The sequence below is a fragment of the Acanthisitta chloris genome, unplaced genomic scaffold (assembly GCF_000695815.1).
Source record: "Acanthisitta chloris isolate BGI_N310 unplaced genomic scaffold, ASM69581v1 scaffold20336, whole genome shotgun sequence".
Classification (NCBI taxonomy): Eukaryota; Metazoa; Chordata; class Aves; order Passeriformes; family Acanthisittidae; genus Acanthisitta; species Acanthisitta chloris.
Genome location: NW_008676740.1, coordinates 5,045 through 23,861, shown reverse-complemented (window position 1 = coordinate 23,861; position 18,817 = coordinate 5,045). Strand labels below are relative to the sequence as shown.

The window sequence follows — 18,817 nt, the reverse complement described above, 5'->3', positions numbered from 1 at the left end:
CCGCCCAGGGCTGAGCGCTCCGGCCGCCCCCGGCAGAGTCTCTCTGCGTTTCTGCTCAGGTTGCCGCCGCCGCGGCCGGGCAGGGGAAGGGGACGCGGGTGTCGCGGTCAGATTCCCGTTCCCCTCCTCCCTTCGGCGCGGACACGTCCAGCAGCGGAAGCTCCGCACAAACCCGACTACCTGCAGGAGCCTACGGCTGACACTTGTCCCCAGAAAACTCACCTGTCCTTCCTGACGAACCTTCTTCTAGTGCTTCTGCCTCTCCACCGTTCGGAGGGTCCTCCTCTTCCCCTCCCGCTCCCTGCAGGGACATCGTCTTGCTTCGTGACCATAAAGGTTTCGGTTTTTTTCCTTTTTGTCCTAAACAGGGACCGGTGCGTTTTGTCCCCTCTGTTAAGGACTCCTGCTGCCCACAACAACGGGATGCTGGAGAGGCCTGAGCGCAGAGCCGTGTCCGCGGGGTACGGGACGGACGGCAGGACGCGCGCTTTGCTTTCCCTGAGCCCTGCAAAGCTGCTGCCTGTGTTTCCCAGCCCCTCGCACAGCAGCTGGAGAACCCCTGCAAGCACACTGGCCACCTGGTCATTTCAAGCCACCTTTCTCCTAGCCAAAAACGTCTACCTCTGTGCGTCTTACGTTGACTTCACGTGCTAAAGAAACATATGAATCCAGCATGGACATAACCCGGGGCTTGGGCCCCGTTTCATAACCACCGAGACATTTATTTCTGGTGAGAACAGGGTTTACAGCAGCTTACTGCTTGCATCCCCAGGTGCTGGGGCTCTCATTTCTCTGTGAATATGCATGTTTATGGGATCAGCATTGATTTTCTTTTACGCAGAGCGTAGGGTCTTCCTTTCCATAGCCAGAAGGGCTGGTAAGTTTTCCTTTGGGCCCCTTCCATGCCTGCTTGAGCGAGCAGAGACAGGGCTAAGCCTGCAGACTGCTCTCTCTCAAACAGCAGAGCAGAGGACGTTGATGCTTCTCGGGGTGGGCCCCACGCTCAGCCAACCTCACTTCTCAGCACAGAAAACAAAGGGCAAGAGCTGCTGAGGCAGAGGGGCTCCCGAGCTTTGGTGGAAAGCCCACGTGTCAGCATCCTGTCCTCCGTGTGCATGTGGTTTAGGGTAGATGGGGAAAAAGTTAATCGTTAGCAACCTTTCATAGAAAGACAGTTTTCTTTGGTTTTAACCTCCATGAATGCTTTGTGGGGTTAAGGCCTGCTCTTCTGCCTGGCTGCAGCTGCTCCTGAAACCAGCCACATGGAAGCAGGAGCACAGAGGCCACGTCTGGAGGAAGGACTTTGCCCCTCCCAGGCTTATATTTTGTTATCTGGGCAAAGCTGCAATAATTGTGAAAAATGACAGTTTCCTGTCCCAAGTTTTTTTTTGCCTTCAAGCTGTCTTGATGGGAAGGGGAAGTAAAGCACAACCAACTGCTACCCAGAGCCCACAGCAGGACTGCAGCTGCAGCCCAGACTTCTGCACACATATCCATTCTTTCCTTCAGGGCTTGGGCTTCAGTGGGAGTGAACCTCTGTCCCACCTTCCTTTTCACAGAGTGGGATCACCTGCCTGCTCCGGTGGACTGCTACAACAAAGTGTTTACAGTCTGGTAACTTCCAGCTCCCAGAGGCAGAAGTGGGGGTGCCATGGGGCTCTTCTCCCCCAGCTCTTGGGTGGCTGATGAGTTTTGTGGGGCTAGAAAAGTCCCTGGAAAAGATGGGTCAATAGTGCTGTTCTGTTCAGAAGTGCAGCTAGGACGGATGACTTGCTGCTCTCCCCGTGCCAAATGGAGAGTGGGCAAAGGCTAGGCTTAACTTTCCCACCAGTGCTTTATTTTTAACCTGAGCCCTTACACGGGCAATTGTGTGAATTTTGGCCTTTCTCTTCGGTAACTTCTTGTCTGGACAATCTTGGTGCTGTGAGTGACTGTGATTGTAAAACTTGGTACTGTGAACTTTTCCTATGTGATGTGAGATGTGTTGAGGGGATGCTAAGTTCCTGGCCGAAGGAGGTGTTAATTACAGATGTATTAGAGCTTGTACAGATATTTGTTTCCTTGCACCTTCCTTTTGCAGCATTAAATAGATAGTAAAAGCTCAGAGATAATTATGCAACAGAGAATGAGGTGATACCTGAACCTAGGACTACTCCATGCTTCAGTCAAAAAAAAATCCCCAAGCAACCAACTTTGCCAAAACAAGGTGAAAGAAGAAAAAGCTATTCATCACCAACTATGTTTTGCTGCTCTTATGGCCAAGTTCATGATAGCACCAAAGTGCTAATCCCTAATACACTGAAGTGTAAGCATAGTTTAGACACTGGAAGAATCACAGCAGAATTATTAACAAGTCTTACTTCAGTACCCCTTCATAGCACATAACAAAGTTGCTGTTTCAACAGTGAGTGCCTTTTTCCAGTTAGGACATTATTGAGAAAAATGGCATATTTGAAATGACCCTGCAAAGTGATGCTTCTGTGACATAGAATCCCTTTGTAGAAAAAATTGTTCCTTGTGGTGCCACGATTTCTAGGTTGTTAGTAAATGTGCTGTTTGGAGAGTGTAATGCTCTTGTAGTAATTGGCTATACAGAAGCCCCTTGCAACTAAAAGGGCAGCTCTGCTGCTACTGCAATTACTCGCTATGGAAAAACACTGAAAGCTCTTCTTCAGTGTCCTGTTTATAAGCCTGCTCCTCCTTTTGAATTTCCTTCTCTTTGGTGATGGAGCTCTCACCTGCATTCAAACCCTTCTGCAGCATAGCAGGTCCTTTTGTAGGAGACAGAGAGTGGTACCATTCCAGTGCGGACGACACCTTGCCTGACACACCTGGCACACCTGCTGTGTGTTCTGCCAACATCCAGGTACTGTCCAGGTCAGTAACACTCTGCTAAACACAACTGTGCCATCCCCTGGGATGCTGTTACAAGTCTTGTAACACAGCTCAGTTATTTAGCATTTTATTGCTCTTCGTTTGCTATCCTGACAAAAGAGATGACTACTCCCAGGAGGGGAACCTGAAGTGAAGGATAAGGCCTGTGGCCAAAGGACACTTGGCATCCCCCTGGCATTCATCAGAACTTGTATTTTTTAAAAAAAGCAAGATTGTTAAAATAAAACTAGAAACTTGTGACTGATTTTGCTCTTTTTTCCCCCCTCCTTTGAGTCTTGCTGAGCTATTCAATTTTGTATTCAGGGACCAACAGATGCATTAAAGTTAGTTGTTTTCCTCATATTGCATTGCTAAATAGTGTCTGGATTTCCCTCTCAAACAAACTTTTTGTAAGTGAAAGCACATTCTAAGAGCTGTGACACCAAGGGAGTTGTTTGAGTGGGGAATGACTAAGGCAAGAAAATCCAGATGACACTTCTGAGCTTCCTATTTAAGTGATTTATAGGAATTCATACCACTTGAAAAAGACTCATGGGAAAAAAAAAAATCAGATTTACATGTTAATTGCTGCAAGATAAAAGAAACTTTTAGAAGTGGGATCATCAAGATGGCAATTACCCACATAATCTGGGAAATGGGTTCTCACTGGAGAAGCAACGAGATCACAGCTGCCTCTTGCTTAGCTCCTGTTGGGTGAGGTCCTGAGCAGGCAGGAGGCAGCCAGTCTGAGGTTTGCAGCTCTCAGGGACTGTCCCTTCCTTACCCAGCTGCAGGGAAAGCAAGCTGCCTCAGCAGTGCTGCCGCCCAGAGCCATCCTGCACAGAAATTCCACACATTTCCTTTGACACACATTTTGAAGGGACATGCAATTCCCACAGGTGAAGGCCCTCAGCTGCATCCAGCTCTACTGGATACAGCTGCCAAGCTTGGCAGGACTGTTGTGGCATTTGTCAGCCAGTTCAGTTCTGGCTCAGTTTTGCCTCAGATTTCTATAACAAATACTACATAAAGACTTAAGAAGAATTGAGGACATAAAAGTGTTGAAGTAAATATATCCAAAAAGTATTTTTGGCTTTTAATTTAAGGAAAAAACCCCTCCAAGTCAAACACAAATAAAATTATAAAATACACATAATACGGTATCAGTTGCAAGTCCAAAGGACAGATTGTTTTCTGAGACATTTGGTTTTTAGAAACTTGAGATAAAATTATCTCAAGACTTAGAAGGACAGGAAGATGGCAAGCTTGTCTGAAGGCGAAGGAGAAAGGCCTGGATGTATTTACATGGATAACAGAGGCTGCAGAAACAGTGAAGACAAACAGGTAAGTGCCAGCTACCCAGTCAGTGCCACACGGACCAACATGCACTCGCTCTCAGGGAACAATTTTTCCTAGTGCATCCAGTCTAATGTTTAAAACCCCTGAAACTGATACAGTTACCACCACAGCTCCTGGAGGATGAACCCCTTAGTCTAGTCAGTATTGCATGGCAGTTAACTTGAACTACCTGTGCTTGACTTTATACCCACACAGGTGCACCTTATAGTCATTTTAGTTCAGCCTACCCTAACTCAGATATAATCTCCACTCTGAAACAGCATCTGCTGAAGCTACACATTTTTCTCCTCTGAAACAAGTCTTTCCTTTCCTGAATGCTGTATCACTATCTACATCCTCAGTGCACATCTTCCTGGTGCTAAGATACTCAAGAGCAGGCAGCACTGTAGCAGTGTTACAGAATACACCAGATTCCCCAGATTCAGTAATTCGGTATTCAGCCCCAGAGTTTGTATAACAAACCCCAATTCCATTTTTTGGTCCGTTTTCCTCTTTTTCCTCCTCCTGCTATTGCTAGTTTTCAAGCACATACCTCCCTGCAGGAAGAGTTACGGACACTCCCACTTTAAAAGTTTATCCCACTTACTGCTTGGTTCCTCCACTTGACTCCTGACTGACCACAGAAACACACATGAATGGGTGAGTGGCAAAAGAAACCTCCAGGTACATGTATCGATCAGGTGGAGACAGCCCTAACCTGGCTGAAACTTAAGGCACGCACCTTTAACACAGTACTTACACAAAATATTGAAAATGTGTATTAAAAAGGCAATGCAAACGTTGCCATGTTATCTGTTTTCCAAACCCTGGCCATGGCTTTTATCCAGTGCAGTAGAATCAGTACAGCTGGAGGGCATTTTGAAGGCATGAGTGGATGAGCCACAGTAATTTTTCTGCCCTCCATCAGGGAGGATTTGATGTAATGCCTCTCCCCAAGAACAGAACTACTGCCTGTCCCTTCACAGGGGCGACAAATATTCATTGCTTCACTCCACAGAGAATGGAAGCAACATTACCAATCTGCCAGGCAATCTCCTGTCCTAGCAGCAGACAGGAAGATGCCACCACTAAGTCATTTACAATGGGAGGACAAGGATGGTGTGGGAAACACAGTTTCAGTACTCTGCATGGGAGCACCTTCCACCCTAGAACTGCAAATGGAGCAGCTCCCAGATATCACCTAACAGTCCTCCAAAGACTGATCAGTGTCCATCACCTCAGCTGGACAGCTCCAGTTAGAGCTCCTTTGAATGTCCTGGAAAAACAGCTGCTTCTGGAGGCTCTTTAGACTGTTCAAGACCTCTGGAGAGAGTTCATGGAAGACCACCTGTTTTTCCTGATCATCTTCCTCCTCCTCCTCTTCCTCCTCCTCCTCCACAAGGTCCTCAGGAGGCAGTGGAGAACATCTAGAGATGTAGCCCTGGTCTGACTGCACTGACTGTCTTTGGTCTTCGCATTGGTCATCAAAGACCAACTGGTGCTGCTCGTCAGCCTCCTCACAGCAGTGATATGGCTCTGAAGGAATGACACTCTGCTGATAAAGAGGGTATATGAGTCCATTCAGATGGTCTCTCAGTTCACCTGAGAGGTTTGCAGGCCTCTGGTCAGCTACTGCTGAAACTTCCGAGTCATCGTGGAGGATGATATTATTCCTCATTGGAAAGCTTGTCTCCAGGAGAGGAACTCCTTCCATACAGTCCTCATTACTCAGCACATGGTGACCAAGTACATTTCCATCTTCCATGGAAGAGACTGGTTCCACTATCTGAACTAGTGGAGCCTCATCCATGGGAAGGACCATAGTCTGGGAAGCTGGATCCCCACAAGGGTTAAGTTGAGGCTGCAGTTTACAGCCTGTACTTTCACCTTCATGTATGTGGAGGTTGATGACGTAACAGCAGTTAGGGTCAGGCTCACGTGGGTGCAGCTGGTGTTTCACAATTCCACCTGGTTCACTCAGCAATGAATCCACCTGGCTCTCTCTGTTTAGGGAATGCAAGTCTTCATCATTATCCAAGGAGATGGTTTCACTCTCAAACCAGTCTGGGTGCTCAGTTTGCCAGTTCTTGAACTTCTGTATGGCCTCTTTCAACTTGCTCCCACTAGGGGTATCGATGTAATTTTCAGCTGTGATCTCCTGGATTCGATGGATCCTCCCAGGCTCAAACTTCTCCAGGTCCTGAATCCGAAAATAAATATCCTCAAACTTGTCCATCAGTTGGTACCTGGATGTGACATTGAACAGATCAGGTATATCTTTCTCACTGCTTATTCCCTCAAAGTAGCAGACTATGTACATTCCAAAGCAGGCTGGCTTCTTGAAATCTGGAAGGATCAAATTCAAGGCTGGGGTGAACAGGTCGCCCATTGGCTTCTGCTGATCTTGCCTGAGACACACAGGCTCACTCCCAAGCATGGCCTGCCACTTGGCCTGGGTGCCCCGAGAACATAAGATAATGATCTTTGAAGATAGGTCTTCCATTTCCTTCTTCTGTCGAGTGAGCCAGGGTAGTGGCCCTAACTCTGAGATCTGATGATCTTCTAGCAGATCTAAGGCTACAGCAGTGCCACAGACTGTCATCAGAAACTCAGCAAACTTGAGCACCACATCCACGTACAGCAGGTGATCAGCAGAGTACACAATCCAAACCTTCCGGGGCTTCAAGGGTGGCAGGGAGAGGTCAGTGTGTGGTGCTGAGGAAAAGCACAGAAATATTAACCCCAGCCACACTGCAATGGAGCAAGTCAGCAGTAAGCGACACGGGAGGGTACTGACAAAAGGTTCTAGCAACTTTTAAGTTTTAATGCTATTTTGGCAATGCATGTGGACAACGTCTCATTGTATGAATTTAATATCGAAGTACAGAGGGGAAGCTGTGATTTATAATAGTGCCCAGATGATTAATTGAATTTAGCCACACAAAAGTACTACACCAGCCTCAAGAGGTTTGGAAATGGAGCTATATGCTCTGGTGGAGAGCTGAGTGCACTCACCCCAAACCAATCTTCTTTTGCTATGGCCTAGATGATTAGCAAAGGTTCTTTTTTTCTTAGGTTATAGAAAAAGGTTTTTTCCTGTCCGGGTGGTGACGCTGGCCCAGGTTGCCCAGGGAGGCTGTGGCTGTCCCAGCCCTGGCAGTGTTCACAGCCAGGTTGGATGGGGCCTTAAGCAACCTGATCTGGTGAGTGGTGTCCTTGCTCAGGGCAGGGATTGGGACTAGATGATCTGTAAGGTCCATTCCAACCCCTAAAATTCTATGATTCTATGATTTTGCCAGCACAGCCTCAGCTGGGCCAAAACCCTCATCACTTTACAAAGCAATATTCTCCCATCCAGCAAATGTAGCATTTCCAATTCCATATGCAAGGCTTCTTCTAGCTAAACAGGAAGATCCTAAGGCTACCTCTTGGTTTTGAGAAGCACCTATAGAGCAGTAAAGCCTAGGAAAGCCCCTCCTGGAGAAGTGTGTGGGCCTTTCAGAATGCAGGACATGTGCTGGATTAAACACAGGCAGGATATCTTACCAGTCTGCAAATCGTGGTGGGTGCATTTCCCTCGTCGGCGTCCTGCAAGAGGGAGAAAGTCATTGTCAGTTCTGAAAACAGGAAATGAGATTAAATGCTTAAAATCACAACACCTTCCTCAGATTAGGTTAAAAAAACCCCACCTTTAACTGTGCAGAGAGAGAAAACCATAAGGAGGGAGAAGCCTAATAAAAAATATAGGCTAAATGAATAAAGACTCTTCTACAGCTAATTCTGCTTTGTACTTTGCTATTCTTTTCCTTTGAGAGGAGCCAGAATGCACCCAAAATAAACTTTCTCCATCTCCCCCAGATTCAGCCAGTCTCAAGAAGTACAGAACCTCCAATTATTCTGCTACCTCTCTTTTAGGAGAAGGGAATGTTTTTAAACATGTCTTTTTCTTAAGAGGCTTCTCTGAAGAGGTGACTAAAATGTCCGTAGCTACATCTTATCTATAAATCTGATGTGAAGAAATTTTCCAAAAGACTTCCCATTATTCCTCTCAGGTAAAAAAACCCCAGACAAACAGTGAGTTACACAGCTTTCCTGTGATAACTGCCTTGTGGTTGCAGCACAATAGACTAGGAATTAGCCCTTAAGCACCCGATTTTCCAACCTGCTTGATGTCAGCCTCTGTGTCCTGGGGTTTCTTTCCTTCCACTTTTATTAAAAAACATTTTTTAAGCTCAAGGTAGTATAAAAATTCATTTTTGTAGAGGCTTTGGGGACTGGGGAAAGACTACAGTGTGAACAAACAGGAAGCTTTTGTTCTGCAATGCTCTTGTGCAATGCAGGAGAAAAATAAATGGGGAAGATTATCTGTAGCAATCTGCAGGAAAACAGAGGGCTGAGCTACAAAGTTCCTTTTTCCTTCCATGAGATCTGAAGGGCTATGAAAATGGTGTATCAGACAGCATAACATGTGGAAGGCTTTACTTATGTAGGTGGATGGTATGAGGACGTTACGAGTCCTATGCTGTGAAAGAGCACAAGGTGTTTACACAGGCATTATCTCAGTGGCAAGGCATCAGAACAGCAAGGAACAAAGCAGCAACAGGAACAGGTACAGAAGTAGGAAAAATAGGGCTTTAAGATTGATTTTTTTGTTCCTAGCTGGTATGAGTCTTACCTGCTCGTTTTTTAGTCATACACATCACACCTGCTATGACTGATCCCACCAGTAACACACAGATCCCAGTGATACACCAGTAGAGCCATATAATCGTATCACCTGCAGTACAAAAATACTCCTCAGACACTGCCTTACACAAACAGAGTTTCACTGAAGAGCAGAAGTTGAGAAGCCAAGGGAGAAGGACCCTGGTTGTGTCCAAACCCACGGGCAGACCAGCACTTCCCCCTTACAATATGCAGTCACTTCTCAAAATGAATTCCATCCTTTCATGATGGTGCTCTACACCATAAACTTGCTCCACACAAAGAGCCATATGTGCTGCACACTGAAAACATGGATCAATAAGCTCCCTCTAAATAGCAGTGTTTACCCAGCTCTGACAGGCAGCCTGCCCATGTCCTGCCTGTTCATCTAAAACATCTTAAACAAAAATAAAGCAAAAAAAACCCAAAATCACCATTTTGGGTCATGTATTTTTTTCAGTCTACAGGTGATTTTTAAAAAATCTTGGACAAACCAGCTTCTTGCAGGTGGTGTTGCAGCCAAAAAAGGATGTCAAATCATTATGCACAAGTTATCTTGACATTCATAAAAATGAATATATGCAAGCTATTCTCTCCAAAAGCTGCTTTATATTATGCAAATTTTTTAGCACTGAGCAAAGTGACAGAAAGTATTTTATATTAAGACTCTCCTTGTCAAAACTGCTTCTCAAAGAACTCCATGCAAGTGAAGTGTCTTTAAAAAAACTGCTCTTCAAGGTTCACACTGCATACAAATACTTGCCTCATTAAATCCTGGTGAAGTAATTCTTAGCACAATAAATTCTGCTAAAGACATTTTTGACACTAGGCTCTCATCTCCACCAGATAGCTTTATTGGCACAGATCAGTTGTGGTATCTGCTAGTTTGAGCTTGGTGCCTCCCTCAGAAGAGGGACCCCAGACAAAAATCCCTGGGCAATTATACTCTTAAGACCTAAATCCCCCATCCCTTGCACGACAGACTGCATCAACAGCATTATTAGGGTCTGGGGTCTCCTCACTCTTCACTGGTTTGCTGTTTTGTCACCAAGTGGTTGCCACGTGCTCATCTTCACATCCTCTGAGGTTGGTTTTGGTGGAGACTTGGGTGGGCTCTGTAGTCCATGTTACAACAGAGTTGTTACAGTTCAGGTACCACCACCTGTGGGCTGTCCACTCTCACTATTATTGTTTCAGGAGTATCAGCTACAGCTTTGCCTGTTCCACTATGAATGCTCAGATTGTTAGCTCCAGGTTTCATTATGATCCATCTTTCACTTAGAAAACACGGCCATATAATTCAGATTAAGTTCAACTTGCAGCCCAACAAATCTAGCTACTTATGTCAGACAAGCACTTAACTACTTTCAAATAATATCAAATTTTCTGCCCTTTGGGTCATCCCCTGGGAGGACCATTTCTTACTCTATACAACAGGAAAAGAGCAGCAAAAAAAGCTTCAGGGTATTGGAAGAACTTCTTACCTGATTGATCTGTACCTACAAAAGACAAGAGTTACATATTAAAAATTCAGCTCTCATCTGCAAGACAATGCAAATCTAATATACAGAAAAGCACTTCTCACTTGGAGCTGGTGCACACGGGATGAAGGCAGAGTGTCTCAGGCAGTCTGTGCCACAGTCTGCAAAGAAAGGCTGAATCTGCAGCAGAAAGAGATTCAGGAAACAGAAGTTATTCTTAAAAGAAACTCTGTTCCCTGCTTTACTTTTCCCCAGCCTTGACATTCCCAGTATTTTAGCACAGGGACACAGAATTCACATTTCCCTTCAGAAAACAAGATTAATCAAGACTTCTCAGCCTACACATTAAGAAGGCAGTAAGCTCCTGAGGTCACACTTGCCATTCCACCTCCTTAGTCCCGTACTAAGGAAAAGCCACTAACCACAGAGAACACCTGTATAAAAAAGGATTGTCCTTTCAGCCATAATCATTATTTCCCTGATACAGGAAATCAGAGGTTAGCCAATCCCGGCACAAAATACTGCACAAAACCCCAGAACATTTCTAAGCATTCCTAAGCTTACTGCCCTGTTTGTGAAGGAAGGAGACAGGGACAAGAGTGAGATCCTACCTGTATTTTGTAGCTGCAGCAAGCTTTAATGTTCTTCTCCATTTTGATCGTGACATTCACTTGCTGTTGTAGTCCACCCTGCAGAAATGAGATGGAAGTTACAAGGGAAGAAATAAGATTGAATGAAAGCAGGAGAAAATAGAAGCTGACATGTGAACATGGAGTGGTCCAAAGAAGCATAAGGTTCTATTTTTTGCTTCTTTTGAACATGTAGCCCACAGAGAACAAACTGGGTAAAGCATCTGGCCATGATCACTGCAGGTGTCCTGTGTGACAGGTATGGTAATACAATTAAGACAGCAGGGTAAGATTGCACAGGTAATAGGAAACAATTAGGGATGTACATTGTATAACTTCAAAAGACTGAAACTTACAGTTTCTTAACAAGGTCTTCGTTCATGTAATGTGTAAACATTAACAAGCTTCCCTGTTTAATTAAAAGCAGCTGCCAACACTGCTGCTTCTGACACTAGAACAGACAAGTAAGTTGCCCTTGTTACCTGCTGTACACAATTAGTATCATAATAATCTACCTCCTCACAATGATTAGCAGATAACTCATTTTGCAGTATGTCTGTTCCTCTCTGCCAGGGAAACACACACACAGGTGTGCCATCTGTGTCAGTGATAACTTAATATGTATCAGTGCATGCAGCACAAACAGGCTGAAGTGCTAAGGAATGGATTAAACAAACTGAATGCCAATATATCTGCCCTCCCCCAAGGAAAAGTGAGGACTGGTACCAAATATTCAGCATTTCTCCTCCTGCAGATGCCTGAGGGGAAACACCTCTTATGTTGGAGGACACTCTGGACACTTTGAGCTTCTCAGCAATATAGACTGTAAGATCTACAGAAACTGATTCTCAGCTTGAATGAAACATCTGTTACTAAAGCACTTCATTCTTTATCTAAAAAATTTAATTAACACCCCCTAGGATCATATTTAATTAATTCAGCGATTTACTGAAACTTTGCACCTTAATTCTGGTTGACTTATTTAGTCTTAGCTCCCCAGGCACTGCCTCGAGAAAAGTTATAAAGTTAAAGCACTTCATTCTTTATCTAAAAAATTTAATTAACACCCCCTAGGATCATATTTAATTAATTCAGCGATTTACTGAAACTTTGCACCTTAATTCTGGTTGACTTATTTAGTCTTAGCTCCCCAGGCATTGCCTCGAAAAAAGTTATAAAGCCCAGATAGTCAAATATCAAATCTGACTTTGCAGTGCTTACAGACTGCTCCATGCATTATAAAACCTCCTTTTTGGTCTTTTGTCAATAAAATTCCTGAAAAAATTCCTTTTTCCAAAGGCAGTTAAAATCAGTGAAAATAAGTTAAGGAAAACTGTTGTTCAAGTGCAATTGCTACATCTCCTACCTCATGGCTCCAAGTCCTGGTTCTGCAACCTTGTGAGATGTCTGTCTAAATTACGACAGAAGGTATCACTTAGGAAGGTAATTACCTCAGTCAAATCATGTGTGATCATTTTACACTTCTTCTCATTCAAGTAACTGGCGACATGGATTTGGTATCGGGCTGGCTCCGTCCACGGCTTGAAGTGTACCAGCAGAGTTGTATCATCTAGGCTTTGACCTTGGATCCTGGGCTCCCACAAGCTGCCTAGAAGTGGTGCAAATATTCCCAGGTTTCTCAACTGTCAAATATTTCAAGAGAACACCCATGTATACATGACTCAAGAATTTTACCTGTCTTTATACACGGGACGGTTCTTTTCATCAGAGAATCCCTGCAGTCTGGAAGAAAAACCATCGTGGCAAGTCAGAAGCAATGCACTTCCATTTAGGAAAAGCCACATTTTCTTAAGACAAGCCAGACACCCAACCTTAGTGAGCAGACACTTTTGTTCCAAAGCAGCAGCAAAAGTCTGTAGAACAGTATTGGTTTCCAGTGTACAAACTAGCCCCTCCACTGACGTAACGGTGTGCTCTGTTTTTCTCCTCAGAACAGAGGTAGTTAGTAAGAAAAGACTCAAAACATACCAGACTTATTAGCACAGTCATATCTGAGAACTCTTGGTGATGTAAGACTTGTGCAGAAAGCCTCATAACAGTGGAATTAAAACTTCCCATTGATCTCCACACGTTGTGATCACATCACAGCAACAGATCCCTCCAAAAGCATCCTGACCCAGGGAAACCAGGAGGCTGGAATCTTTCCTGATCCCAAAACACTCTTCCATATTTATAATTCCCTTCATTTAGCAGATTGCCCCTGCTCTTTGGGGTTTTCATCAGAGTTAAATCCACAGTTATGTATTCTACATTTAGCAACATGGGATTTGAAAGTCTCAGCCTTAGACTATGTCTCTCCTTCAGGGTTTGGACAAAGGAAAAGGAACAACTCCCTGCTTAGACAGTTGAAATAAAACATTGCATAGCTTAAATTTCCAAGTTTCAAAGCTGGAAAATTTACAGTGTCCCTGTAATTCACATGCAAGCTCTAATCAGCACAGCTCCCTGCAACTGCTGAGCCTGACACAATGCATTAGGTTTCTGAAGGACAGTAGAGGATAAAAGCCAGGAAGCTCTTAGCACAGCCAGGTATAAGAGAGGGTAAGAGGGCTGAAAATCAAGTGCTCCCTCTCCTTTTCCAGCTCACACTGACTGACACACCCCACACTTTGCCATTTTATAACTACAGAGTCAGGCTGACAACTATAAGCAAGTCAAGAAGAAAGTTAAGAACCAGTTTTCAAGCTCTGTATTAAGCACCAAATATCTCTGAACTAGTCCTTACAGCCAGAGGGCAGTGCAGATTCTGGGCATCCTCAGGGAAAACAACAGAAATTCACTGAGCAACAGGAAACTTTTCACATACACAAGAAAGTGTCAGGAACTCAGCACTATCAAGTTTCTTGGTATGTTATGTCTAACTGTACCTTTGCAATCGAACTTCACATGTCTAAGATTTAATACTAGAAGCCAAACTTCACTCTTGATTTGCAAATTCTGGGCTGCACTTCCACCTTCCACAAGCAGAGGAAGGGTTTTAAATTTACTTACTTTAAATTAAGTAAAGGCAGCAGTAATATTCTTGAGAGAGCGTGAAAGATTACAGCCCCATTCACGTAAATGAAATGTCTTTGTGCCTGCTCAACTGAAGAACACTTCAGCAACAAAACCTAGGGGTTGTCACTTACCTTCCATCAGCCCTTCAGAGGGGCACCTATACTAGTTTCAGGTTTAACCATGAATTTCTCTTTAGACATAGCTGTAGCAGAATTCTTGGCAAGCTACAAATGCAATTTCTCAGAAACCAGAGGCCCAACTCCAAGGGTTTGTCCAGCTCTCGAGAAAGCATATGCAGAGTTTTATAGCAGTATCTTCCATGCAGAAGCTGGAGCCAACTGGAATCAAAGGGTCTGTTCTTCAGAGAATAGTCCCTCTGTATGCACCTTATTCCAAGCAGAGATTTGACAAACATCTGGACACAGGATCCCAGAAACAAGGACAGTGATTTGTAGAACGGATTTTCTAAACAACAGTACTCAGAAAGGACAACGGGGTTTTACAACACTGCCACCCTACTGCCAAACCTGCACACAGCTCATGGATCTGGGCTGGAAAAAACCCCAACCCACAGGTCCTAAGCACTAGGCCCAAGTGCAGTAGAGCACCTCTTACCAGGCATTGTGAGAGAGGTGGACTTGCAATTGTAGTCTCCATTTACACCCAGTTTGGGCAGGTGATACACAGTCACTTGGTAAGTCTGGCCAGGTTCCACTTCAAAACGGTCAAAAGTGAAATTCCACTGAAAACAAAACACATTCACAACGACTTAGAAGGAGAATGTTGTTCTTTAAAGGCGCTGAAATTAACAGCTGACTTGGCCCTGCTCCACTGTGTTCCCTCGTCCCATACAACCCTTTTACTGAAGCTTGACTATAAAAACATGGAACTCAAGTGTATTAAATGTGCCATTCCCTTGGTCTGTCCAAATTCAGTTTGGAATGAGTTATTTCTTGGGATCTTTGAGCTGATACAACAGTTTTATGACAAATAACTGCAAGGCTTGCACGTTCTGAACTGAAAGGAGATTAGGCTAAAACAAGCAGTTTTGAGACCAAAATTTTAGTCTAGTATAAATTTTGCAGTGCTGTGCAAATGCTAAGCATTTAGAACTGCACTTACACATTTCTAATTCTGTACCTGGCCACTCCACACGTTTTCTTAAATCTATACTGTTTCTCACATCAGCAATGCTGTGCAAATTCTGGGAGAGGCACTGGCTCCAGATGGTAAGCTAACTATGGCCAAATGCTATGTGGTAAAGAACAAACTCCAGATTCCTTGTTCTTTATATTCCTTATTGTTGTGGATGCTCAGCACCTTTCTGATGAGTCTCCTAGATGGAGTGTAAGCTGAAGGACCACCCCTAAGGTTGGTGCTTTCCTCCACAGCAAGAGAGTACAAGAAAAGTGGGAATAAAAGGAAGGGTGAGTTACAAAAGCTATAAAATGTCATGGCCCTCAAGCAGAAGGCAAAAACTCCTACAATTGTTTGCTTTAAGCAACATCCAGAACAAGAACATGTGCTAAGCACCAAGAACATCAATTCTTAAACCCTGAAGGATGGGAGGGGTGAAAGAGAAACTGGAAATGACAGCAGGTCTCAAGTCCAATATGTTGCCTGCATCATCAACTCTTCTACCCAGTCAGTACCTTTAATCAACACCCTTGCTGTATGACAGTGAAAGCAGAAACATACCCATGGATTAAAAATGTGGCTTAGAGCCCTTTGCACTCACCCGACCTCCATCCGGACGGACCTGAAGAGGCAAGTTGTTCTGAAAGTCAAACTGGGCACAGATCTGTTGGTTGCTGTTCACTTGCATCACTGCCAGCTCTGCCCCTTCAAGACAGCGGATGCTAGCTGCAGGCACAGGGACAGAGAGAGATGTCTGTCTTATCCTGAGGGTTGCAGCACCCCAGAGATTACCACTGTGCCTAGTCGTGTCACAGCCTCACTCCCAACACGAGATAACTGGCTGTGAAGGAGTGAGCACGCAGGGCTGAGTAACAGCACTTTCAGCTTAAAGGTTGCCTGGCATGGCAAGAGCTATGTCTGTGCAAATGAAGGAGCAAAGCCGAAGGCAACTGCATTCTCTCACACACCCTGGCAGTTCCACAGCTTCAATGTTGTGTGTGGCTCTGCCTCTCAAAGCTGCTTCATGCAGTTTAGGCACCAAAGTAAATGCACTTTTAGTTTGGTAAAGACAGTGCCAATGAGAAAGTTCATAACCATAGCTGAACAAAATGACTGGATTACCTGAGTCACACCTGCTTCTACACTACTATAGCTATAGCTCATAACTCTATACAGCCCTCAGACACAGGCCCTGCAGAAGGAAGAAATGAATGTGTTGAATTCTGTCTTACATCAGTGCAAAACTTTGGACAAGAGTATGCAAGGGAAGCATCATTTACAAACAAAGACATATGGAGAATGAGAAAATTTGAGTCATTTAGCTCCAGCAACGAGACAATTATTCCTTTATCAAGACACCTGTGCATGTAGGAGGCCTAAGTTACAAGGACTAGGTGACATCCCCCAAGTAAACAAAATTAAGCAGCCAAACTCGAGTTTCAAAGCTCTGTGCCCATGGCTAGAGCAGTTAAAGACTTGAAGACATAATTCTCCTCTCTATCCTTACTAGATCACACCTATTTTCTCTGCTCCATGTTCAAATTAAACAAGCACCACTTACCATCAGTGGCCACTTTCCATTCTATCTGAAGCACAGGGAGGAGTTTTCCATCCACCTGACGGAAAACATCAGAAGAGACATGAAGACTGCTTGGAGCAGAAGGAGTCCAGGCACGAACCTCCAGCCAGCTCGACTCCATACAGGTACCTGTCCAGCAAATGAAAACCACCACTTAAGAGTGGGTCTAAGGAAGCTCTGATTAATTAGCAATTATGATCTGCCCTTTGGGCCAGGGTTACTCTGATGGCAAAACTGGGTGACAGACTATTTCCCAGTTCAGAAAGGCAGTTTTCAGCATGGAAGTCCTTTATAAGTTGCCTGTAATATCCTGAACTCATTCCAGTAACTAACACTTTCTCTTTTCCTTAAAATCCATTAGAAACCGCAATCAATGTAGTCAGGCTAAACAGGTCAAGTAAGGTTACTCAGTATCTCTTGCAGCAAGTCCATAACTTGCTGCTGAAACAGACCTATATATGTACTAATTTCCATTCTTCCATCATAAGAAATCTGCCAGATATGCAGGGAAACTGTTCCAATAGTAAATTACTTTGTGTTTACAAACTGCTTCACCTAGAATTTGAATATACATCCGAATTTAGATTCCAACTATGTAACTGCCTGTTATACCTTCCCTAAATTAATGACCTCTCTGGACAGAAAAATAAATCATGCTAGTCAACAGACTGCTAGGGAAAACTGGTCCTGTAATCTCATCAGGAAGCGACATCAGGTATGACAGGCATTAGACATGACCTACCTGGACTTTTGTGAGAATTTCACTCATCAGAGCATGTTAAAAAAGCACAGTCAGGCCCCCCAAAGTACACTTTGGGACTGTTTTTCTGGGTCAGTGATGGGAACAATGTGCACTATCCCATCATGTAACTGCATGGTTTTAGGCTTGGGAAGTAATTAGCCAATCCTCAAGTGCTCATTATTCAAGTAAGGCAGCATTTTAGTGGTGGAGCTGCTGTGTGGCTTCCTGTGCTGTCAAGCCTATTCCAGTGGCTGGCTGCCAGTGGGAAATAGGATCCAATCTGATCCCAACACAACCCTCTTTGCCAAAAAAGTTCAAAATCTGATTATTTTCAGCATACTCATCTCCCTGATCTGGTAAAACAAGCAAAACCACTACAAAAATTACTAGTGGCTACAAAAATATTTGTGCCAGTACAACACAGCGCTGGGATGAGGCAGGAATGAGTCTGCTTAGAACAAGGATTGCAAGTAAAGGTCAAGGAGTTCTGCAGCTCTGTCCAGTTGCCTCCAGGTACCAAGTGGGCAACTACAGAACATTCTCCTCTCTTTAAGAACATTACCATAATTACACAAAAGTGTTTCAGGTACAAACCACGGCCAAGATGACTCCTTACACTCAATAACTGACAGTAATTGCTCTCAACTGCACACCTCTGTGCCCCTTTTCCATTTCTAGTTCATACACTAATTTTTCATCAAGTACTGTCATAGATAAAATGGCTTATCCTGAACATTTACTGGCAAATTGTCCTAAAATTCCCATTTCTTTAAAAGCTGATGATCCCAGTTTTAAATATAAGTTAAACAAGTTGAATTGTGTTCCACCCACCCCTAAATTCCATCCTGAAAAAGACGTAACTTCCCATTCCTCTGCTAGCTGGAGCTGATAAAGGATCAAACTGGAAGCTCCCAAAGCAAGGCATGATAACAGTATTTCACTTTACAGCTCTCTGATTCTAGCAGGAAAAATATGTTGTATCAACCCAGTTACATAAAACACACAGAAAAGCAAAAAGCATGATCTCATGAGAAAACCACAATGAAGAAAAAAATTACTTACTATTTCTCACGAGACAGTTTAAATCCTGTGGGGGGAAAAAACCAAGAACATTACTCTCAGAATAGAAACTGGATTGACAGTAATTTACTTTTGCTTGGTGGCAGAAGAGGGACAGGAAAAAACCAATTCAGTGAATAGTGATGCATACAAACTGAAGAATAAACCATCATGGAAATGCTGCACTAAGCTGTTGATCAGAAAACCAAAGGTCATGGGGCATAAAACCTATGCACACATGAGCTGCTTATGTGAC

At 44.0% G+C, this 18,817-nt stretch overlaps 1 protein-coding gene across 1 annotated transcript; it reads right to left on the bottom strand.

The window, feature by feature from the left end:
* Window positions 1–5,413: 5,413 nt before the first annotated feature.
* On the bottom strand, window positions 5,414–18,589 carry IL17RA (interleukin 17 receptor A; the record flags this gene model as incomplete). The annotated part of the gene is made up of 12 exons (XM_009076250.1): window positions 5,414–6,927; window positions 7,759–7,800; window positions 8,888–8,989; window positions 10,401–10,415; window positions 10,502–10,577; window positions 11,009–11,086; window positions 12,478–12,635; window positions 12,722–12,769; window positions 14,660–14,786; window positions 15,783–15,907; window positions 16,743–16,889; window positions 18,565–18,589. Coding segments are annotated over 12 exons (2,457 nt in total), but the record flags the coding sequence as incomplete, so codon positions are not given.
* Between the last annotated feature and the right edge of the window lie 228 nt (window positions 18,590–18,817).